The following is a 25128-nucleotide window of genomic DNA, read 5'->3' as shown; positions in this document are numbered from 1 at the left end:
CAGGCTAAATATCCGCTCTGTACTCATGAATTACGACCCATAATAATTATCTATTCGCAACTAATTGCAGAGCATGTTCACTCTTTACGATGCTTACTTGAAATCCCATTAAATCAAGTTTATGTCCATCGTCTCCTAGCCTGCACCCGTTCCCTCTTCACCGCTTAGTCCAGGAACCTCCTCCATTCGTGTTGAATGCCCTTCAACGTTTCATATGCATGACTTTATCCAACATCTTCCTTCTTCGCTTAGCATTTATAAGTCCTTTAGCTGAATGATCAGCGTCACGGCATTCGGTTCAGAGAGTATCAGGTTCGATTGCCGGCCGAGATGGAGATTTTGACTGAGTCTTGTTAATTTCTTTCGTTTAATGACGAAGTTTTTGTCACGATACGTATCTCTTTAAAAACACACGGCTGACTACCATCAACTACAGATATAAGCTATAGTGAATACATCCCTGCGCATAAAGTTTGTGTTAGGAAGGGCATTCGGTCGTCAAACAGAGCAGAGTTCACATGTGCGACACACTTCACATCCACGATTCTACCACAGTATGGGCAGAAGAAGGCCTTCTGCCCTTCTTACTTCTTGTCCGTAGTCTCAGGCTAGGTGTATTATGAATAACAAAGAGGGATGACAAAATACTACTGATGAAAAACAGAAATAGACAAACAAGGATACAATATGATATATTATTTTAATGAGTTGAATAAATTATCCATTCTTTACAGCAGTTGTATGAGGAAGTGGAAATAATCTCTCCCATGTAGCTACTCTCTCGTTGTAAAGTCCTTCCTTCATTGATAATCTTGAGCCAATGTCCATGTACTTGAGGTTATCTCCGGTGTAAGGTTCCCAGGTCACATTGCTGAGAAGTGAAGTTCTCTCAGGAGTTGGGTTCCTGTGTAAAACAAACACGACTTTATTACATTACACATCACCTATGTAATGAAATCGCTGATAGGTGTCTATGCTTGTGAATCTTAACATACAGAGAGTATCAGAACTATGCCGATAAAAATATTCAGCGGATACCTTCGTGTTAAGCTAACAACGATGGTGTAATCGAATTGGTTACTTTTTTACTTCCGGGCGCGCGATTCAAATGCACGAACTTGTCGTGTTTGTGGTGTAACGGTTCAAATCCCGTTACAAGGTGATATCTGTATTTTTATTATTATCATTTCATCTGTGATATTATTATTATTATTATTATTATTATTATTATTATGTCCGTACTATTATTATTATTATTATTATTATTATTATTATTATTATTATTCTATCTGTGAGATTACTATTATTGTATTATAATTATTATTCAGTTCCATTCTGCAATGCTTGTAGCTTGCATGATTGTAGTTCAATGTATGCATATATACGTGTGTGTAAATTAACACTAAAAACCTGTACAGTGAGAGTTGCTATATATATCAGATGTCGGATGTGACATTGCTACATTGTGCAATACTGCTGGAGTAAATGCAGAGTCATCGCTACGTCATGGCTACGTCATCGTGCTTATTTAGCAATGAGCTCAGTTTCTTTGAGTTTCCTAGGGAGCCCCGGGCTATTTCACCATTGTAGGTAACACTTGTCGTGAGGTGTGAGTAGATCATAATTATTTCTGGAGATTACGTAGGTGCGTCAACCAACGTCTATACAAGGTGGTTGCATATTGTAGCGTCAGTCATTATTCAAGTGGAAGCAAAGGCCACAGTTGTTCCGAATGTGAACGAGCTGGAGAGGACTCAGTGAGCCATTGGTCTTTGGTAATTGAGAGAGAGAGGCTACAGTTGGTCTGTCACTTGGTTGAAGATGCGGACGTGAAGGCTTGCCACGAAGTCATAGAAGGATAGACTTACCAAGTAGTCATCAGGATGCAGAAGAAGCAGTCACATCACCAAATTAGGCTTGACACATCTACAGTAAACCCCAGATCAAAGGAATACGTCGTAATTACACTCGAAGTGTTGAAGGTACAGTCAAGTGAACCAGTGAGGGATATATTTCGTGTATAATTTTTAGATGTCCGGTCAGGAATAATTCAAATTCATGCCTAGTTTCTTTCAGTTGCAATGTCATAATTTTCATATTCTCATCTGTCTTATCGCAGCAAGACTTACTATTTTTTCTATTATTTCAAGAATATATATTTTGTTCTACCAAATTAAATTTTCGTTTCATTTTTAATGACAGAATTAGATAACCTGAAATTAAATGGGCGAACCGAACGCCAATCTCCTTTTCCCAGAACTTATATGGTATGTTGTCAAAAGTAAGCTTATTACCCCACACCCTAGAGATGGTCAAGATTCTCATTCTCTTGTTGCTGCACTGAGTGGTAGCTGGCGCCTATCAAATAACGTATGTGTAAGTAAGCAGGTAAGAAGTAAGTGTGAGTACAAGGTTCGACGATTGTGTATTTTATTTAATGAATATTAATTTTCATATTTTTCAAATTAAATTCAGGTTAGTATGTTTTCAAGTAAGTAAGAGAGTTAGGAAAAATTACAGTGTCATCAGAGAGACAGGCGCTGCGTGTATCTGTGCGCGACAGGAGGGAAGTGAGGGGAAGTAGAAGGGAAGACAGAGGTCATGTTCGGTGTGAATGCACAAGTTGCCCGTTCGTTTCGCATAGTCGCTTCCCAGCCCCAGTAGGTGTGTACAGTTTGTTCCGCACAAGAAAGAGAAGATGAACGTGTACCAAGAAGACAGGCAGCCTTCCAGGTCGTTCGCGACACACCTCACATCCTGCACAGAGTCCACAGGTCACTACTGCACCGTACTACAGTCAAACCATTGGGTGTACTGTTTCCTTCATTCAGTATTTCATTCCATTTACAATGTTTTTTGTGAAGAAATACACTATAGTGCGGCGGCAGCGTTCTATCTTCGAGCATGTTAAATAATAAAGAACATTACTGCGACCAACAGACGAGAGGAGAAACGATCTGGTGCATTCCTTGACTGACAAGTGTTTTTTAATTACCGCGTGTTTTTCTACTGTGCGTGCAGTTACGGTTTTTGAACAAAGAAACTGTGGATATTGCCTGTAGGAGACAAGGTCAATTCTGTGCGAGTTGAACGAGCGGAGCATTATCTCTGCCTCCATCATACACCCCACTTCCCCTCCCTCCTCTTCTCTTCTCTTCTCTTTCCTTAAGTGCGGCAGTGGCTTGTGCTATGACATAGCAACTATCAGGCGCCCGGAAGTAACAAAGTAATCTCATTTTCTGGAAAAGAACAATTTTCTCCCCCAATCCGATTGCACCATCGCTCTTATCATAACACGAAGAGCATGTCTGATTTTTTGTCGGCAGAGTTCTGATACAACCTATACAGAATCACCGATCGCATTTTGATGTAGTTTTCACCGATGAAGAGAAATTTATTGAGGAAGACATACACAGTTAAAAAAAAAATAGGAGAATATGTTTTTGAACGCATGCTATGCTCCACAAAACAATACCTCACACCCAGGTATATTGCAACAAAACCTTTATTCTCTACCGTTGAACTATACAAAAGAACATCGATGGATTCACGCTCATTTTCAGAACACAAACGAAAATGTCCAAATAGGGGCGAAATGAAATGTCGTATGGCTTTTAGTGCCGGGATATCCCAGGACGGGTTCGGCTCGCCAAGTGCAGGTCTTTCTATTTGACTCCCGTAGGCGACCTGCGCGTCGTGATGAGGATGAAACGATGATGAAGACAACACATACACCCAGCCCCCGTGCCATTGGAATTAACCAATTAAGGTTAAAATCCCCGACCCGGCCGGGAATCGAACCCGGGACCCTCTGAACCGAAGGCCAGTACGCTGACCGTTCAGCCAACGAGTCGGACATACGGGCGAAAACAAAGTGATAACAGTCCTCCAGGCTGGATTTTTATCACAATTGGAGTGCTTCAGGGGCTGCCTGGCCGAGGCGGTAAAGGCATGCTCGGATCGCCCGGAAGGCCGTGGGTTTGATTCCCCGTCAGGAAGTCGAAAATTTTAAGAAACGAGATTTCTACTTCCGGAGGTGCATATGGCCCTGAGGTTCACTGAGCCTACACCAAAAATGAGTACCAGGTTAATTCCTGGGGGCAAAGGTGGCCTGGCGTAAGAGCTAACCACTCTACCCCACCTAGCGCCGAGGTTACGGGTAGTGGAAGCCTTTACCTTCCACCCCTCCAGAGGCCCTCATGGCCTGTACGGAGATGACTGCTTTGCTTTGCTTCGCTTTTGGAGAGCTTTAGTATGGTGTATGTCCTCCACGAGCATTTATCACAGCTTGGGATCTACGTGCCATGCTCCGTACAAGTCGATGGAGGTCACGTTGTGGTATCAGGTCCCATTCTTCAATGAGAGCCTGTTCGAGGTCTTGGAGAGTCTGTGGTGGAACAGGACGCCCACGAACACTTCTGTCTAGCCTATCCCACATATGCTCGATGGGATTAAGGTCGGAACTCACTGCTGGCCATTCCTTCTCTTGAATGTCCAGTTCTCGCAAGACAGCTCTGGTGATGCGCGGTACATGAGCCCTGCCATTGTCGTGCATGAGTATGAATTCACGGCCAACACCGTACGCAGCAACCAACACGTGCTGTAGCAGTATCTGCTCGATGTACCTCGCAGAGGTAAGATTACCACGGACGACGGCAAGATCCGTACGGCCATCAATACTGATGCCACCCCACACCAACACAGATCCTTGTCCGAATCGGTCGCCTTCCTGGACAACATTTGATATGTACTGCTCACAACGGCGTCTCCATACTCGTTGACGTACATCACACTGTGTCAGGGGAAATCTGGACTCGTCTGTGAACAACACAGGTCTCCAATGGCGAAGATGCTAGTTGACGTGGGTACGGGCAAACAGAAGGCGAGCTGCACGATGTTGCTACGTTAAATGGGGTCCTTGAATAGGACGTCTGGGTCGTAAGGACACTTCTCGTTACCTGTTCTTTACTGTCTGGTCAGGCACCGTAACTCCAGTGACCCTCCTGAGGACTTGTTGCAGTTCTCTGACAGTTGCTGAACGACGCCGCAAAGCACAGATGGTCAGATATCGGTCAGCCTGTGGGGTTGCCATGCATCCACGATCTTGTTCAACCCTCCTTGTAAACTGCCTGTCTCATTGTAGCGATTCTTCAAGCGTTGAATAACTGAGGGAGAGACATTGAGATCCACAGCAACACGACGAAAAGTCCATCCTTCCTGGATCAAAGTGACGACCCTTGCGACTTGAACCTCGTTGAGATGTCTCATGGGATGTGCTGGTTTACGTACAACGTGCTCAGATGACCGCAGTAGTCTGTGTACCTCACAACGACACACGGACGCACCGCTACTCAGTTTGATTTGAGGGGTCACATGGCAGTTTAATGCATGGCTACGCCTTCGAATAGAGTATAACTTCGATTTGACATACCCTGAGTAGCTAAGTCTCAAGGTATGCTGTACGACCACTGGAACCCCATCTACCAAATTAACGTTCACATACCAGTCGTTAAAAAACATGTTCCCCAATTTTCTTTTTCTAGAGGCTTTACGTCGCACCGACACAGAAAGGTATTATGGCGACGATGGGATAGGAAAGGCCTAGGAGTTGGAAGGAAGCGGCCGTGGCCTTAATTAAGGTACATTAAGGTACATTTGCCAGGTGTGAAAACGGGAAACCACAGAAAACCATCTTCAGGGATGCTGACAGTGGGATTCGAACCCACTATCTCCCGGATACAAGCTCACAGCCGCGCGCCTCTAACCGCACGGCCAACTTGCCCGGTGTTCCCCTAATTTGTTTGAACTGTGTATTATTACAATTTCTACAATACATTATTTAAAAGATATACTTACCCTTCTTTCATGAAATTACTCCAGATCTTGATCATTTTCTTCATGGTCTGGAACTCCTCATCTTGTGGAGTAAACAATTTGAAGAACTCGGATGGATTGTAGAACAGATAGAGCAGGTCATCGTGATGAACAACACCTAGAGTAGATCACAGTCTCTTAGTAGAACTTGAACCTCTATTTAATGATTGTTTCCTATTGCAAAATAACTTAAATTTTGTTAAAAATTTAAAACCTATCCCGCGTACTGTGTATCACTTCAAAGATTTAAGGACTACTTATTTAAGACACGATGAAAAGAACATGCAGTTTGTAATAAACAAGAATACTTCTCCTTGGCGAAACTCTAAACCGTAGGTAACAATCATCAAGTAACCATATGCACCCGGTATGATACTAACTGAGAAACGAAACATTATCTAGAACTATGATCTTTGTCAGGACGTGATCAGGAAGTCGAGGAATTTGAAAACTTTACTATTATTTCTGTATAGCTAAATGACCCTGAGATGCATCAAGGCGACAACAGAAATCGTTATTTTTGTTACTACTACAACTACATTACTACTACTACTACTATAATAATAATAATAATAATAATAATAATAATAATAATAATAATAAAGAACATCAACTGCCTGTTTCCAATCATTCGACCGGGTCAGGAATGGAATAAATGAAGCCCCATCTAGCGGCGAGGATATGAATTGTATCGGCTGCCGAAGCCTGTCGCACTCCTCTAGGGGAATGATTGATGACTGACAGATGAAATGATAGTGGAGTATGGCTAGAATGAAAGAGACAGGGAAAATCGGAGTACCCGGAGAAAAACCTGTCCTGCCTCCGTTTCGTCCAGAACAAATCTCAGGTGAAGTGAGCGGGATTTAAACAATGGAACCCAGCGGTGAGAGGCCGGCATGTTGCCGCCTGAGCCACGGAGGCTAATACTAATAATATGAGAGCATCAGAGAGAGAGAGAGAGAGAGAGAGAAAGAGAGAAAGAGAGAGATTTTTAGGAAGAAAGTGTTAAAATGGAAGGATTCGAAGGTCGCGAGGAAAAGAAAACAGGCTCAAAATAGTTCGAGGAGATGAAAAGGAGACATTTTTTTCTATTTGCTTTACGTGGCACCGACACAGATATGTCTTATGGCGACGATGGGATAGGAAAGGCCTAGGAAGTGGAAGGAAGCGGCCGTGGCCTTAATTAAGGAACAGCCCCGGCATTTGCCTGGTATGAAAATGGGAAACCACGGAAAAACCATCTTCAGGGCTGCCGACAGTGGGGCTCGAACTCACTATCTCCCGATTACTAGATACTGGCCGCACTTAAGCGACTGCACGACTGTAGCTATCGAGCTCGGTAGGAGACACATTGAGCAGATGAAGGAGTATAGAAGGAAGAAGGAAGAACAAAGAATGAAGCATTGAAATTGTCACGTGGTCACTAGAATACTCTAACAGAGAAAGAAAGAAGAAATAACAACATGCAGATGCATCTCAGGCCCGATACATTGTTGTCTTGATCAAGTTAATTACTACCATTCATCTGTCTTAGTCTCGTCGTGGGCTCTGATTAGTGCAGGTAGAAGTGATGATGGTAACAACACTTCTTCTGCAGCTAGTCCGTGTGATAACTGATGTGAAATTGCCGTAAGCTGGTGTAGTCATTTCAGCAAGCTGTGCATTCAGTCTCCTCTCGAGACGAGTGCACAACGTACATTGTAATGGTATGTGTTCTTACGTCAACAACTACTGAGCCGGAATTCTATCGTAAACAGTGTTACCTTAAACCCCTCAAGCGCCCCAAACCTCATGAATGCAATTCGAGGCGTAGAGGTTCTCTGCACCGTGCACCTGTCCGACTCGGCTCGGTTCGGACCAGCGTTTTGTCGCTGAAGTTTTCGGCTAAGCTCGGCTCAACTCTGTTCGGATGATGAAGCGCTACAGAGCAAGTGAGCAAGGGGGAGGTGAGACAGGCGTAGGGAAAGAGAGAGACAGTGCTGTTGCTCAAACTCGAGGAGTGGGGTGTCTGCACTCTGCTCAACACCACCACGGGAAGACGGCGGCACATAATTCGTGAAATTCAGTATTTAAGTTCAAGACAAAAAGTGGAAGAAACTAAGCTACAAATTATTTTCAACAACTAAAGGGGCCGGGGTGTTTACAGCGACTATTTTTGGTTTGTATAGAATCAGAGGTAAACAACGGCACATAAAAATCCCCATCATTGAAGTGTAAGGCAAATTGGGGGAGAAAACAGACAAATAATTTTTATGAGCTCGAGAGGTGAGGGGTGTATTTAATTGCATTGCATTTAATACATTTCTCCGGGCAATAAACACCAGAAAACAGTGGCAGTAAATAAATACTGTAGATGAATTCACCACAGAAGTGAGCTGCCGGCGGTTCACGGAGTGAGGGACTACACGAGGCTTGTACCAGAGCAACATAAAAGAAGGAAAATGAAGGAAGGCAACGAAGCGATCGCTGTTCCCGCCATTGCGCTTCCTCCCTACAAATTTATTTATGAAATAGAAATAGTCATGCACTTATTTTAATAACTCAGGGCAAAAATGCCTCATCCTTCTATCTATCTTTCATAATACATTACAGAGCACAGTATAATATCCCTTAATCACGAGAAATTATGGCTGTCTCACAGGGTGTGTGTGCACACTCCTTGTAGGTCCATAAGAGCTGTACTGTTTTCTTAACGTGGAATGAACTATAGCGAAGCCGTCTCTTGCATCTTGCGCCGCGCAATGCACCGGTGCATGCAACCTGTCTTAAACTGACAGTAAATAAAGTGACCCTGGTCTTTCGAATTAAAGTACTCGTGAATGCCAAATTAATGTGTCTTGGATTTCAATACTCCAACCTAAGTTTGTGATTTCTACTCTTCTAACTTCGCCTCATATATGGAGATTGCTTTCATAATCTTATGATCACAATCATTTTGAGGGATGTGAGGAACAATCTCAAGGACAAGGCCTTCCACAACCAAAAATATGCGGAAATTTCATCCTGGAACTTTCTCCGATCCAAATTTATTTTGGATTAGAATTGAAATGTTTATGAATTTCTGACCCACGCATTTAGTGAAGTAATATTCATTGTGTGTTGAATTGTATCACTCCTCTACGTGTTAGCCTTCAAGCCTTTTCTTGGGTGATACAGGAGAACATTTAGTCTCCATCTTCCCAACAAATGTACCACGACAGTTGTAATATAAGGTGTACGTTATCAATTATGAACTTACCGTACGGTGTCTGAGATCCTGGGGGATCGTAGATGTAGCTGTATTTTCCTGCATAAGAAAACTTGTAGAAATAAACTGGGGCAGTATTCTTCGCAGAAATTAACTTGGCAGCTCGATGTGCTGGAAAAATAATTATGCCGTCTGCGTACAACTGGAAGTACAGAAAGATTACAGTACAGTTGAAGAATAAATCGAAATTTATTTATACTATTAACGGACATATTTGAGAATACACAGTGAGACATAGGGTGATCACTCGAAACTATGGCGGGCAGTATCAAGGTACGTATCTTCAGATAGCAAGATTTAATGTGATCCTTTTGTAAATTTGAATAATTTTTCCAGAGCTCGATTTAGATTGTTTACAGAGAAATTTAAACTTTTAAAAATACGATACGAGTTACGGAAGATTAGAATTATCAATCTTAGATGCGTTCCTATTTCGAGAAGGTCATTCTGTACTTACTTGTCCAAGTCCTGTTTCAGATGCGTTGGTTATTGGCTGATCTTTCAAATAAAACTTTCGGAGACCCGCTGTGATGCGACGAGATTGTTCAGTTCCTCGTTCATACAAGAAAGAAATAGGTGCTATCCTTTCAAAGTCGGTGTTCATCTCCTCCGTCCAGTTACTATTTCGGAGAATCTCTGCAAATAGGATAAAAGTATGATATTAAAAATGCTGAAGTAGAACTTATGAATGATTAAGTTTGACGGGATTCGGAGCTGAGATAACTTTGTTTTAACCGAGGTTCACTACTTCTAGAAATCCTGGCCTAGGTATAAAGGAATGACTGTTATGTCAGCTCTGAGAAAATGGGGAATATACTGCTAAAATATGGAGGGATGATTTACGAAGGTTCATCAGTAGTGATTGGACCAGCTGAGCAGCCAGTTTGGTGATAGCAACAGCAGCAAGCAATTATCTCATAAGCTTTTCCACATACTGTCAACAAAAAACAAAAACAAAAAGATACAAAACAAAAAAGCGAAACAAAAACAAAACAAAACAAAACAATTTTATGTGAACTAATATCGGCATCATAGATATAGGTATTCCAGATTTACATAAAATCTAAACCATGGGTACGTAACATTTCATTCCGAAATTCTAACATTGTCTTGGATACGAACTGTGACTTGTGAGAATTCAGTGACAATGTCATTCAGCTATCACGCTCTTTTGATGGCTATCGTTTTTGCAACAAAAGGTATGTGAAAATAGTTTGCGGTGAACGCAGGGTATGTCTGGCGAACCCAGGTGCAACCGTGTATTGTCCAATACTGACCGTGCTGTAAGCCAGAGATTCATCCGTGATTGGATGAGGTACACCATGAGCTGGGTAGGGGGTTCGAGAGATTGCAAGATTCGCAAAATACTTACGTAAAGATTTCCAAGCGAACTCCAGTGTTGTGTGTCCGATCATCAGAGGAACCTTGCTGAAATTTCCAGCCAGAAGGAGTTCTTGAGGATCTGCTGTGAGAAACCGTTCAGCACCATCTCCGAAATCAGGCTCAACCACGGGTCCAAACACCAGCATTGGGTCATAGGCGAATTCCTGTCAAGAAATAAGGAAAGGACATTCTGAAAATTACTGTCGTAGCATGGTTGCTGCATGCGTAAAAATTTTCTCGGATGATCTTACGATTTTGTGCCTGTAATAGGGCTATTGTGATGTTGATTCCCGTTTCAATACATGTACTTTCTTAGAGATTGGGTCTGGAGGCAAGGGACGGCTTTCGAGAAATGTATCAGCAATGCAATTGCCTAGAGTTGAATAGAGTAAATACAGAAATCTATTTCAAAGACAGTCGACCATAGAACTCGAAGAACTCAGATGTCTTACGACTTCTGATAGTCGTCGCTTTCGTCTGCACATTGGAGGCTGAACTCTATAAACTACAGCGCATTCCTTTAACAACTTTTCCCACTGCGAAAATCGACTGATCATGAATATGCCATGTGTATCTCGGTCATGGTCACCCATCAACGGTTGCTAGGTAACATAACGTCGCACATTTTGTATCGCTAATTTCAGATGGCCGCCGCCATATAGTCTGCACGGTTGCTAGGCAACATTACCTGACCATCCATCCGTCCATACTTCACACCATAGCCTGCACGGTTGGTAGTTACACTTCTGTCATACGTTTAGTGACGCTAAATTCCGTAACGGTACTTTTCGGTTGACCACCAGCTCTAAGACATATCCATGCCAAAAAAATAAAATCATTAATTTCAACACATACAATTTATACGGACCTCCTTCACTCACAGTTTGTTCTGTAATAGTGCGCTCTATTTCAACACCATCTATTAATACAAATCTACAGTCCATGCATCTTCCAAGTAAAACATCAACGGCTGGTCATTTCAGATGACCGCTAGCCTAAACAGGAGGCGTGTGTACCGTAAGAGGGAGATCATGGATCTGAATGTTAGTATTATCACGGCCGACTTGATGAAGCGTAGATCTAGTTGGCCGTGGTACTACACTATGTATCTTCAACTAGTGCCTCCTATTTCAGCACACTCTATTTATGCACATCTACAGCCCGTGAATCCTCATGGTTACTGTTGCTAGGTGAAATGGCCTATGGCTTTTAGTGCCGGGAGTGTCCGAGGACATGTTCGGCTCGCCATGTGCAGATCTTTTGATTTGACTCCCGTAGGCGACCTGCGTGTCATGATGAGGATGAAATGATGATGAAGACGACACATACACCCAGCCCCCATGCCGGCGAAATTAACCAATTAAGGTTAAAATTCCCGACCCTGCCGGGAATCGAACCCGGGACCCCTGTGACCAAAGGCCAGCACGCTAACCATTTAGCCATGGAGCCGGACACTGTTGCTAGGTAAAACATTTTGTGACGTCAATTCCGTTACACATTTTGTCGCGTCATGTCACGTCACGTCACCGACATATTCGGACGACTTCCAGCCCCAAAACATATTTATGTCAGAAGGTTCATGCAGCTCACCTGCGTTGGGGGTGTGCTTGAATGTAGCCGCACCACCCGGGGATGAGGACACGAATATAGACTACGTTTACATATGCTTAATCATTATGAAGTTATAAATGCTTACATACTTCATAGATTTTTAGGTCATAGAAATCCTCCGCCTAGTTGTGACATAGTGTAAATTAAGTTCTAAATTTGATACCTTCTGATATATCCAGGTCTCTCTATGTGTACAATAGTTCTTGGCGGAATTTGAACGAAGTGTAAACAGAGTAAGTTGCACAGTATACGCTGGTTGTTCCTTGTTAGGGTACACTCTCTCTTATAGTGCTCATTATATTACAAAACATTAAATATACGTAACTCATGGATGATACTTACTGCAAAACTTGGGAAGGTTGCTACAAAATCATCAGCATTCTTTTGGCGTAGACAGTTGACCATTTCCTCTGCAGAATCTGTTGTACAGTTTAGTAAAGCAGCTTGTTTCCTAGCTTGATCCTCTGGTCTTCCTGCCACCATTTCTACGAGTGGCGATCCGCTCATGGCTATGGCACGGTGGAAGAGGCCTGTAGGAGGAAAGTTATATTCACAAATATTGGATTCAAGGGGAGTACGTTCTACATATTCCCAACAATGTTAAATTTCCCAATTTTTAGGTACGCTCTGATTAAAAGTGCTTCAGGCAACAGTTTTGAAACTTTGCAGACTTAAAATTTACACTCTTCGCTGTTAATTACTGTCTTTGTTTTTCAGGTTAAATAAATTGTTATTCTCTGGAATATGGGGGGGGGGGGCAAAGTAGAAAGAATGTTTTGCCTAGCTTCAGATAATCTATATATTTTAATGAAAACTAAAGTCAGTCAGTCCGGTCTTTCTATCTGGTCGATTTTATTCATTTTTTCTAAACTGAAAGGTATTCATGCACAGATTTGTCATCAGGTACTATAAATCACTTAACTTCAACCTTTCTCAAATTATTTGAATTTTTCAATTTTTTGTCTCATTGAAGCAATCATATCTTTCATTCTAATTGAAGTATGGAGTTCGTTTTGGTCTAAGAACACTCAGTGGATCAAGCTCTTTCATGTCAGCTCTTAACTATTCTAATTGGTTGATTATGAGAAAAGTTATGAGTGCACATTCAATTTGACGTCTCATTTCTTCAACATTTTTTCTCATTGAAGCAATCATATCTTTCGTTCTAATTGAGGTACGCAGTTCGTTTTGGTAGATTAAATTGGTAGATTCTGAGAAAAGTTATAAGTACATTTGTCTCCATGACGAAGATCTTTGAAGGACTTCTTAACAGTTCGGCGCGTAGTGTTGTTCCAAGGAACGTTTAATTCAGTTTCTTTGTATGATGTATTTTCAAGTGTTTTGTTGACATAATATTACATTCTATCACCACAGCATATCATGTGCTTTATTTCATTAACTCGAAACTTTGCAAATACATCCGTGAGGATAGTAACGAACAACACCGTACTTTGTACATTGCGGGCGGAGCCAGCGGGAAATTGCTAGTAAGACAATGAAACAAAAATGGCAGCATTAGATAAAGTGCTAGCTAGACAAACAATGGGAATTATTTCAGATTTCTAACTATTACAATTCTTCAATCGAGCGTACCTACATTGAGAAATAATAGGAAAGGTAGAAAATCAGTTCAAATGTTCAGGAAATGATAACATTAATCTAAGGAGCAACTCAGAATGCTCTTGCTACACGGTATTCATTCCCCTTGTCCTCCAGGCTCCTTTTGGTGCACCAATCACCTTCCTCACTTGTGGGTTCATTCAGGTTTCAGAATATACGACAGAGTTGTCAGAGAGCAAGCCTAGGGTAGAATTAGAAAAGGGCATGGCATTTCTATGTGGGAGGGACCATGCAAATTTAATGCCCTTGGAACGGGAATTTTTCGGAAGGAGGTGCCATACTGTATACATATTAAAAAATATAAAAAGCGCCAGGCATCACAATAAAAGTACAGTATATTTTCCCCAGAAAAACCACTAAAATTACCAAAATATGACCTAAAAGAGTAAAAAATGCAATTATATGCCCTATAAAATAAGAATAAATATGCTCAGAAACGCCCAATTCGTGCTTAATTCCAACAAATAGCTAGAATGGAAGACGGGGGGGGGGAAATATGACATTTCCTGAACATTTGAACCCTAATTATTAAATCATAATATATTAAACCATAAATACACAGATTTCTTTACCTCCCTCTCCTCACCTCTGTATACAAGATACAACAAACGTTACAACACTGGTAAATGTTGAATGTAGAACTGAAAGGAACTTTCTCTTGTAAAATGGCATCCATTAACCTCCGAGTCTATTTTCCGTGTACCATGTCGATAATAATACTATATACTAACCTTGAGACATGGGAGATACCATATGTAAGATAACGCTGAAGGAACCGGCACTGTAGCCTGCTAGCGTTACACTTCCTGCATCTCCTCCAAATGCCGCGATGTTTTCTTGGACCCATCGTAGAACTTGCACCTGATCTTTCATGGCGTAATTGCCTGGGAGTTTGGCATCTCGTAGGCTGAGGAACCCTGCAGAATAAATAGTATGTAAGTATCCATTCAAATATAGTACATTGCTAATGCCGGCAACTATTGTTGTAACTAGGGGGAGGATTTCAATGACAAGTCATATTTTTTCCTTAACATTATACAACGTAGTCTTGGATTTTCAACACGTTTACAAGCATTATAATCAAGATTAAGCACGTTTTATTGTGCAAATAAATGCATATTTAGGCTGTTTTAGTTTTGTGGCATATTTTAAACAAAATCTCATTATAATGACATATTTTGGTAATTTTCTTTCGAATTTCATTTTATAAACATCAGAGTAAGCTGTAGAAATTATTTCTCAGGATAGACTGGGATATACTTCTACTGGCTGGGCCAGTTCCTGGAAACAAGGCTATTGTTTACACGGAAGTAGATGTAATTCTGCACGTTACATTGCATTGTTCATATCTCTCTCATTCGTCCTTCCCTCTTCCACCATCAACACACTGAATGACCTTGGTTAATGAGGGAGCTTCAGTCATTCAGTTGCTTTATGCCGAGAAATATCATCTGGACTCCATAGATGTGTTAGGATTGATGATAGGAGCAAGAGGCACCATCACTCACTCACTCCACAACTTTTGTAAGAAATTTAATTTGCATTACCAATTCATTAAGGACATTAGGTTAGCAGCCCTGAAAGGATCGTTAGCAATAGTAAAAATTCATTTGTACTCCTAGCTACATCTTTGTCCTATGAGGAATTTCTCATGGATTTCTTAACTATTGACTGATACAATTTTTTATTATTTTGTCTTTACTGTAGTATACCTATTTATAGACACATTTTAAACGGCCCTTGCAATTACTAATCAAAATTTATCTGTAAGCTTTGTATTTTTGGCAGCCTCCAAATGGAGGAAGCAGAAATAAATGCACTATGCCTAAAACGAAAGTACAGTATCAATTAGTGAAAATTTGTGAAGTTTTGTTCGCGAATTCGATGAAAACATATTCGGTACGGATGGAGTGATATTATTCTGTAAATTATGTAACCATGCGAAAGGATCAGAAGCATCAAGGCTATGTAGAAAATTAGAACATGTACAGTACGTGTGTGGAGTAAGTGACATTCTTTGTAGAAAACTTTCATCTGGAGATTTCCACGAATTTCCTCCAAGTGATTTAATTCCATTCAAGTACGCTCCCTTACATCATGTGATGTCGAAATAAGTTTTTCTCACTACAGGACGATACTCAGCGACAACAGGAGAGGATTCTCATTCAACAATCTTAAGATGCATTTGATGATAAATTGCAACAATTCTGATAATGGAGACTAGCTTCATGCACATAACACACATTTTGTGTAGGCCTATAATGTAAAACTGACTGAATACTGAACAATGAAAGTAACTGTAGTGTGTATGTCTTCCACAGAGTCCGTCCTTAATGAGTTCTTGATGTATTCAGCATTACAGTTGATTTTCATTTCGAACAATTAAAAATAGTTTAACTCTTCATTAATTACAGCCTATAGCAATAAAATTGTAATAAAAGTGTTTCTGTATGTAATGTAAATACTATTCATTAATATTTTGAATTTTATTGGTCATATTTTTTATGTTTTTAAGTTATAAATGCTTACATACTTCATAGATTTTTAGGTCATAGAAATCCTCCGCCTAGTTGTGACATAGTGTAAATTAAGTTCTAAATTAAAATGAGTCAGCTAATGCAGAAGCACGAAAAGTTTCCTTGGAAACCAAAGCCATCTCTTGGAACAGTAGGATGAAAAGACTTCCACTAGCCATAAGATACCGTCAGTGAGGTGATCTCTGGGTGTCCCCCTACTGCTCGGAATCATCATCATAATCCTAACATCTAAGGATAATTTTCGGACAGCCCATGGGTGGTCCACGAAAATAAGGCCTCGCACTAAGTCTGCCGTGTCATCGAAAGTGGTCCGACGGCCTGAACGTGATAAACCACTTATGTGCAGCAGTCCGATATGGTAATGCATTGTTGCGACAGGCCTCACGCAAGCCGTGCATTTTTGCCAGGAACCACATGCATTTTGATCCACAATCGCTGTTCTACCTTGTAAACATGCATTGGGGTGGTATAGAACATATTGGCCACTTCAACTGCTCACACAGGCCACGAAACGCACTGCACCGACTGCTTGCGGCGTTCTACCCAACGATAGACACTCCAGAATAGAGTTGGTTAAGTCTTATCTGGTTGTGTAATAAGATGATACGAGTAGAGAACTGAAATCACAGATAAGAATATTTGCGGATAATGTTACACAGTATAGAGTTGTAAATGAGTTGCAGGATCATGAGCAACTGCAGGGGGACTAGACAATGCAGTGAGATGGACAGCAGACAATGAGATGAAAATCAAGTTGTAAGTTTCACCAGAAGGAAGAATCCTTTTAATTTTATTAATTTTAATGACTCTGTTGATGGGATGATAGTGTCTCATGGGGAACACTGCAATATAAGGAATGGTCTTCATTGGGGTAATCATATTAACGAGGTAGTTAAGAAAGGTTACAGATCTCTTCAGATGGTTATGAGGGTGATTAGGGGTTGTAGTAAGAATGTAAAGGAGAGGGCGTTTAAGTCTGTGGTAAGACCCCAATTAGAGTATGGTTACAGTATAAGGGACCCATACCAGAGGTACTTCATACGAGAACCAGAAAAATCCAAAGGAAAGCAGCACGATTTGTTCTGGGTGATTTCCGACAAAAGAGTAGTGTTACGAAAATGTTGCAAACTTTGGGTTGGGAAGACTTGGGAGTAAGGAGACGAGATGCTGGACTATGTGGTATGTTCCGAGCTGTCAGTGGAGAGATGGCATAGAATAACTTCAGTAGACGAGTAATCTTGAGCAGTGCTTTTAAAAGTAGCAAAGATCATAATATGAAGATAATAATAACGTGTGGCTATTTCTAGCCGAATGCAGCCCTTGTAAGGCAGACCCTCCGATGAGGGTGGGCGGCATCTGCCACGTGTAGGTAACTGCGTGTTATTGTGATGGAGGATAGTGTTATGTGTGGTGTGTGAGTTGCAGGGATGTTGGGGACAGCACAAACACCCAGCCACCAGGACACTGGAATTAACGAATAAAGGTTAAAATCCCCGACCCGACCGGGAATCGAACCCGGGACCCTCTGAACTGAATGCCAGTACGCTGACCATTCAGCCAACGAGTCGGATAATATGAAGATAAAGTTGGAATTCTAGTGGACAAATTGGAGCAAATATTCCTTTATAGGAAGAGGAGTAAGTGATTAAAATAAATTATTAAGGGAAATGATCGATACATTTCCAAGTTCTTTGAAAACGTTTAAAGAATAAGTAGGTAAACAATTGATAGGGAATCTGCTACCTTAGCTATAGCCATAAATTCACATTTATTTATTTATTTATTTATTTATTTATTTATTTATTTATTTATTTATTTATTTATTTATTTAACTCATGCCCCTTACTGTATGTCAGTGAATGAGCGGTGTTGTAGCATGGTTCCGACAGCATTACCACTATTTTATAAGGCGCGATCAAAAAGTTTCCGTTTGAGGGTGTTGCTGGAGTGGACATGCAACGTAGCGCAACCATATGCGGGTACATAAGCACGGACATGTAGGCAAAGGGATTAGTGTGGTAGTCGTGTCGTGCCGAGGTGCGTGCGTTAAACGCGGCCACGTGAACTATGGCGACGTTATTACCAAATACGTCCAAACAGGACCAATGTGCTGTTATTCTGTTCTTGGCTGCCGAAGGACAAACACCGGTGGACATCCGTCGGAGAATGAAGATCGTGTGTGGGGCAACATGGCTGTCAAGAACCTCCGTTGTGGAATGTTACACCCAGTTCCATGCGGGTCGCGTTTCGACACAAGACGCTGGTCGATCTGGGAGGCCGACCTCATCCATTACGGACAACACAACAAGCGGCGGTGGATGAGGCGATTAGGGAGGACCGGCACACAACCTGATCTCTCCCCATGCCATTATCACAACTTCAGTCCCCTCAAAAGGGCCTTGAAGGGTCGACACTTCCTGCCGGATGAGGATGTGCAGCAGGCGGTCATGGACTTCTTCACGCAGCAGGACACAATGTTTTACCACACGTGGATCTTCAACCTGTTGCGTCGGTCGTATGAGTGTCTCAGTGCTCACGGTGATTTTGCCTGATTGGCATCCCGATTCAGGACTGTTTTGATCGCCCCTTATATTTACATTTACAACCTTCGTATTCTGATTCGTGGTTCTCTTTGTGCTAGCACTGTCCAGTCCACTGGTGGTCACTAATCTGTTGGAGTGAATCATTCTTACTGCGACTATAAGCAAGGATAACATCATACTTTACAGGGGCCGATGACCTAGATTTTAGGCCTCTTTAAACAACAAGCATCAGAATCATACTTCACGAAAATATACCGAGCAAATTCGGATTTTTTAAGCAAACCTGAAGGCAAAAAAATTCCATAAAATATATTTGTTTTGTATGACACTGTATGAGGAAGGAAGGTTAGTAAGACTGATCTATACTGACCTAGAGCGCCAAGTCTGTAATTTGCCGTCACCAACACAATGTCTTCATCCAACAAATATTGCGGGCCAGCCCAGACACTGTTCCCTGTCACACTGTAGTATCCTCCAGGATGAAGGAAAACGACCACTGGCCTCGGCGTGGTCACGTCCAGCTGGAAAAGCGAGATCCAAATCACGTACAGTCGATAGTAAAAATTCAATTATTACATTATTTAGAAAAATAATAATACAAGAAAGCATTTATAAGAATGGAAACAATGCAAGGAAGACAGAATTCATGACCAATATCAAGGAAGTCTCTTCTACAATTATACTAGATGTATTGAGTGAATGAAAATGAAAATTCACAGCCTGTTTCCAGTCATTCGACCGGGGTCAGAAATGGAATGAATGAAGCCCCCATCTAGCGGCGAGGATAGGAATATGTGCCGGCTGCCGAGGCCTGTCGCACTCCTCTGGGGCAATGATTAATGACTGACAGATGAAATGAAATGATATTGGAGAGTGTTGCTGGAATGAAATATGACAGGGAAAACCGGAGTACCCGGAGAAAAACCTGTCCCGCCTCCGCTTTGTCCAGCACAAATCTCACATGGAGTGACCGGAATTTGAACCACGGAACCCAGCGGTGGGAGGCCGGCGCGCTGCCGCCTGAGCCACGGAGGCTTCTAAGTATTAAATGAATTGGTCAATTTTCGTCTAGAATGAGTAAAGGGTATATTCGTATTCTACAGTGATAAATGCACGTATTACTGCAGAAACCACTTAATTTAGGCTTCATTCGCATTTGTGGGCGAGGCATCGGTTTCTGTGTTTCTTTGAGTAACACCACAAGTCATTGACTTGTGTTGTTTCCCTAGCCAACAGCTGATTGTTTCACAACATGAAGAGAACTCCTGTATTTGTTTCTCCATGTCTTCACCACGCCAGATAATTTGTGTGTACTGTGAATGTATTAGAGGCTACTGATAAGGTACTTCAGAATATTGTACATGCGGTTTTGTGCTGTTTATGAGGAACATTGATTATTTTTTCTCTTGTGAAATGACTGTGTCTAAACCTTCCGTAACGACAAAGCCTATCGCTAAGAAAAGACGAAAAGGTGTAATCAACTGATTACAGTATGAATTGGAGTGACCACAAAGGTACCATTGAAGCCAGGGCTTTCATTGACAGCTTCCAAGTGCACACCTTCAATATAAGCCACATGTTCAGCCCGTGATTTTACAGATTAAGAACTTTTAATGGTTTTCTTTCCCATCGATCAGAAGAAAATGGATGACATACGGAAATGTTAACCGTTTAACTCGTTTATCAAGGGATGTCTGGATACCGAATCTGCGACAGAGTACGAGAAGGTTGGGAATAACAGTTGTATCCACATGTTCTTTAGCAGAAAAACATGATTCAAATATCTTAAGAATTCATGTACCTACCTGAAACCATCAATTAAATTGAGAAATTCCGTAAGTCAATATTTTAAAGAGAGATTTCCTCTTATTTAGAGCACAGAATTGTCAGTTCATATTGTACCTAAGGAAAAGTTATGAAGTGTGACTTGTAACCATTTTTAAATGTTAAAGTGACACCAAAGCACCAGGAAATATTTCTAAATTTCCCGAAAGTAGTAATTCTTGACTTATGTTGTTTCTCAGATGACCAGTTCAAGTGTTACTCAGTTCACAGTGTACTTTACGACACGTTTCCGAATACAGTAGAACCCCGTTTATCCGAAATAAAGGGGGGCGGAGCCACTTCGGTTGACGCGTTTTTTCGGATGATACATGGTAAATATTTTTGGAAGTTAAATGTCGAAATGAAAATGCATAAACTCTGTTAAGCAAAGGTGCATACTGTACATTAACATTAAAATATTTACATAATATCACCCATTGTATAAAACCAGTGATTTTCTTCTGAATTTTCTTGATGCAGCGCTGCCCTGCAGCTATGTCGCGCCACCGTTTAATCAACAATACATAAGCTGTTGCAGGTTCATTGCTTTGTTCTACAAAGCGCAAAGCTATCTGAAATAATTAAACATTATTTGTTACTACTGAACTGAATACTGTATACAGTAATGTTATTACAGTAATGTAGTTAAAGCGTGCGGCACTGTACTGCATTTTAATAAAAATTCGGTATCAATCTTACTTCCAATGCGTTAAATCCATCATCTGCTGTAACTCGATTCTCAGAACTGGTATTGTCAAGGTCGGAGTCGTCTACATAATCTTCATGTCGAATAATACATTAATAATAATAATGATAATAATAATAATACAGTAATAATAATAATTCCTGCTTGTTCAAAAAATGTATTATTGAACGAACTAGAGGGTAAGAAATTTAGAGATGGGAGTTACATATCGTAACATGATACTGTATCCTAATCCATAACAGTAAGCTGTTCTAGAAATGTTATGTTCCACCGGAGACCCTAATACAAAAGTAACTGTCTCAGCGAAACCAAGGGAGGGGTAGGGAGTTTCTGATTGGCTAACGGGTATTAGGAAGCACAGCAGCTCGCTTTAAGCGTGCACACCTGCGCAGGCGCGAGCGATACTTTTGTAACAGTTTAGTGGCAGTACTGATATTCCTATCCTGTTACTTGCTGGTCGGTTACAGATAGTCTTTAGTTACTCGAAGTGCTTTGTATTACGCTTACTGGTGGTAATACATACAGTAGCGTAGTTCCTCGGAACAGTTAAGCGTGGTCTTCTCACCTTGCATCTCGAGTTTCACTCCGTGTTCTGGGCAATGAGTGAGTGGATGTACTGTATTACATCCGATACGATTATGTGGACAAAAACTCAATTACAGGAAAACGGTTTCTAGGAAAGGGTTGAAATAAGTTGCCCAATAATAATAATAATAATAATAATAATAATAATAATAATAATAATAATAATAATAATAATAATAATAATAATAATAATAATTTTAAAGAAATTAAAAATTCTACCGGTTCATATACTGTGGTTCTGATAATGTACATGGTACTCAAATATCAGGTCCTGAAAAGCTATCGCAAGTCCCATCACGGGAATCTGTGCGTCCTGAAATTTTGTCATCGACTGCAACCTGTGAGCCAGTGCAGCAAAAGCTGCTATCATAATTTTTACCAGCACAAAAAAGGAGTGATATACAGAAAAAAAAAAAAAAAGACGCTGGACAAACCGCGTATACTGTTGTTTACCACATATCCACAACCTTCTGTATATGACGAAAGACGATTTTGGAGCCTTTTGTACTGGATTTACAGAACGAGTTGGCTACACGGTTTGTGTTACGTAGCTGTTAGCTTGTATTCGGAAGATTGTGGATTCGAACCCCACTGTCGGCAGTCCTCAAGATGGTTTTTCGGTAGTTTCCCCATTTTCACATCAAGCAAATGCTGGGACTGTTCCTCAGTTAAGGCCACGTTTGCTTCCGTCCGAGTCCTGTCCTATCCTATCCCATCGTCACCGTAAGATCAGTATGTGTTGGTGTAACGTAAAGAAACCAATAACAAAAAAAGTACTAGATTAAACTCTGCTTACTTCTTGCCTGGTAGGGCTATTTCCTCATGACTCATGACCCATTCTGGTGGCATCTGAAGTGAATATGACACTCGTTCATCAACATATTTTATAAAGTCTGTTCCTAATGTCTGTTTAACTACAGATCCTTGGACATCTACGAATGCACATAGCAGCCACGGAGCTTTTTATACTTGGAAGGTTTCGAAGTATTAGTTCTCGGAATGTAAATGGGTCATTGCAAATATTTTCTAGGAATAGTTAAGAATGTGAGTGACGAGCTGGTGAAAGGGACAGTGGGAGAGAAGGAAGCGAGATGAAGATATAGTATTGCTATTGTGAGTTTCCTAACTCTCTTACTAATTTTACAAACATATTATAAAACTGCATTTAACTTGAAAATATTAAATATCTGCATTTAAAATGGAAATTATGAAAATTAACATTCATTAAATATAATACACACTCGTCGGACCTTATACTCACACTTACTTGTTACCTGCATACTTACACATACGTTATTTGAAGGGCGCCAGCTGCCACTCAGTGCAACAATAATACAATGAGACTCTTGACTATCTCTAGGGTGTGGGGTAATAAGCTTACTTTTGACAACATACCATATAAGTTCTGGGAAAAGGAGATTGGCGTTCGGTTTCCCCATTAATTTTGAGGTTAAGATATTTTACTGTCAATGAAATGAAACTATGAATTCGTTTGATAGAACAATATATATTCTTTAAATAATATATAAAAAAATAGTGAGTCTTGTTGCGATAAAACAGATGAAAATATGAAATTATGACATTGCAACTGAAAGAAACTAGGCATGAATTTGAATTCTTCTTGACCGGACATTTAACAATTTATACGAAATATTTCCCTCACTGATTCACTTGACTGTACCTTCAACACTTTGAGTGTAATTACGACGTATTCCATTGATCTGGTGTTTACTGTAGATGTGTCATGCCTAACTTGGTGATACATCCTTGTGACTGCTTCTTCTCCATATCATCTGACTTCTTTGTAAGTCAATATGGTATTACCTCTTGGCAGGTCCAGGGTTGCCCTCTCTGACTTCATGGTAAGCCCTTGCGTCCGTGTCTCCCACTAAGTGACGGACCAACTAACTTTTGGCCTCACTCTCTCAATGACCAATAATTAATGGCTCACTGAGTTTTCTCCATGTCTCGTTCACACTTGTTGACTGACCGACTGAGGTCTCTTCATCTAGCAGACTTCTTCACTGTACTGCATCCGTGTAACTAATGACTGACGCTACAATATGCACCCACCTTTTATAGACGTTGGTTGACACAGCTACGTAATCTCCAGAAATAACAATGACATACTCCCACCTACGCGACAGATATTACAGACAGTGGTGAAATAGCCCGGAGCGGCCGACTCTCTGAGCGCATATCTAAATAAATACGATGCCGTAGCCATGAAGTGGCGATGACTTGGCAGAATCGCCAGTGGTATAGCAATATAACAACGTTACTTCCAATCTCTGATATATACAACAATTCTCACTGTACAGGTATTGAGTGTTATTCTACACATACGTATATATGCATACATCTAAGTACAATCTTGCAAGCAACAGGCAATTGCAAAATCGAATTGAATAAAACGGATAATTACAATAATAGTAACAATATCACAGATAACATAATAATACGGACATAATAATAATAATAATAATAATAATAATAATAATAATAATAATAATAATAATACAGATAAAATAATAAAAATACAGATATCATCTTGTAACGGGATTTGAACCGTTACACTATTTATAAGTACTTACTAAGGTGCGGTTAGGGGCTACAAGAGACAACAGGTATAAGGAATGTTCCTTCCAAAAGTTGACCTGCAACTTGTATTATGTTTCTTTTATATCCTAATACTCCAACCTAAATACTACAGTGTAACAGATACACAGGAACATGATACTGGAAAGTAACCATTTGTCCCATCCCTAGTAAGAAACTGTATTGTTTTATGCTACACGTGCATTCTGGCATAAGTCGCAATATAAAAATAGGGCTTTCCTAGTGGCTCTCAACACATAGCAAGAGAATTACTAATATCGACGGCTAAGAACGAGAGGCTAAACACAAAATATTAAAATACAATTTTGTAAGAGCATTTCGGTTAAGCCGGGTTTCGGTTAAGCGAAGTTCGGTTAAGCGGGGTTCTACTGTATGTTAAAAAACAGAGCGGCACCAGGAGACTTAACGAATTTCTAATGTAAAGAGAATGTACACTGCACTTCAATGGACTTCACACAGTATATAACACATTATTTGAATGTTTTTGTTTCGGTCCACAGACTGGTTTGATACAGCTCTCCACGCCACCTTATTATATGCTAACTTTTTCATTTCTACGTAGCTACTACATCCTACATC

General features: G+C 40.7%; 1 protein-coding gene across 1 annotated transcript in view; it reads right to left on the bottom strand.

Moving 5' to 3' along the window:
- Window positions 1-681: 681 nt before the first annotated feature.
- Window positions 682-25128, bottom strand: part of LOC136876541 (juvenile hormone esterase) — a 38957-nt gene continuing 14510 nt past the window's right edge. The window contains exons 3-10 of the mRNA XM_067150581.2: window positions 19186-19336; window positions 14467-14652; window positions 12458-12645; window positions 10494-10668; window positions 9579-9757; window positions 9113-9263; window positions 5857-5992; window positions 682-904 (exon numbers count right to left, since the gene is read on the bottom strand). Coding sequence (XP_067006682.2) covers window positions 718-904; window positions 5857-5992; window positions 9113-9263; window positions 9579-9757; window positions 10494-10668; window positions 12458-12645; window positions 14467-14652; window positions 19186-19336 — 1353 coding nt within the window. The 3' untranslated portion in view covers window positions 682-717. The remainder of the gene's footprint in view (window positions 905-5856; window positions 5993-9112; window positions 9264-9578; window positions 9758-10493; window positions 10669-12457; window positions 12646-14466; window positions 14653-19185; window positions 19337-25128) is intronic.

This window comes from Anabrus simplex, chromosome 6 (assembly GCF_040414725.1).
Source record: "Anabrus simplex isolate iqAnaSimp1 chromosome 6, ASM4041472v1, whole genome shotgun sequence".
NCBI classification, from domain to species: Eukaryota; Metazoa; Arthropoda; class Insecta; order Orthoptera; family Tettigoniidae; genus Anabrus; species Anabrus simplex.
The sequence above is the reverse complement of the archived record's forward strand: the minus strand, read 5'-3'. Positions and strand labels throughout refer to the sequence as shown.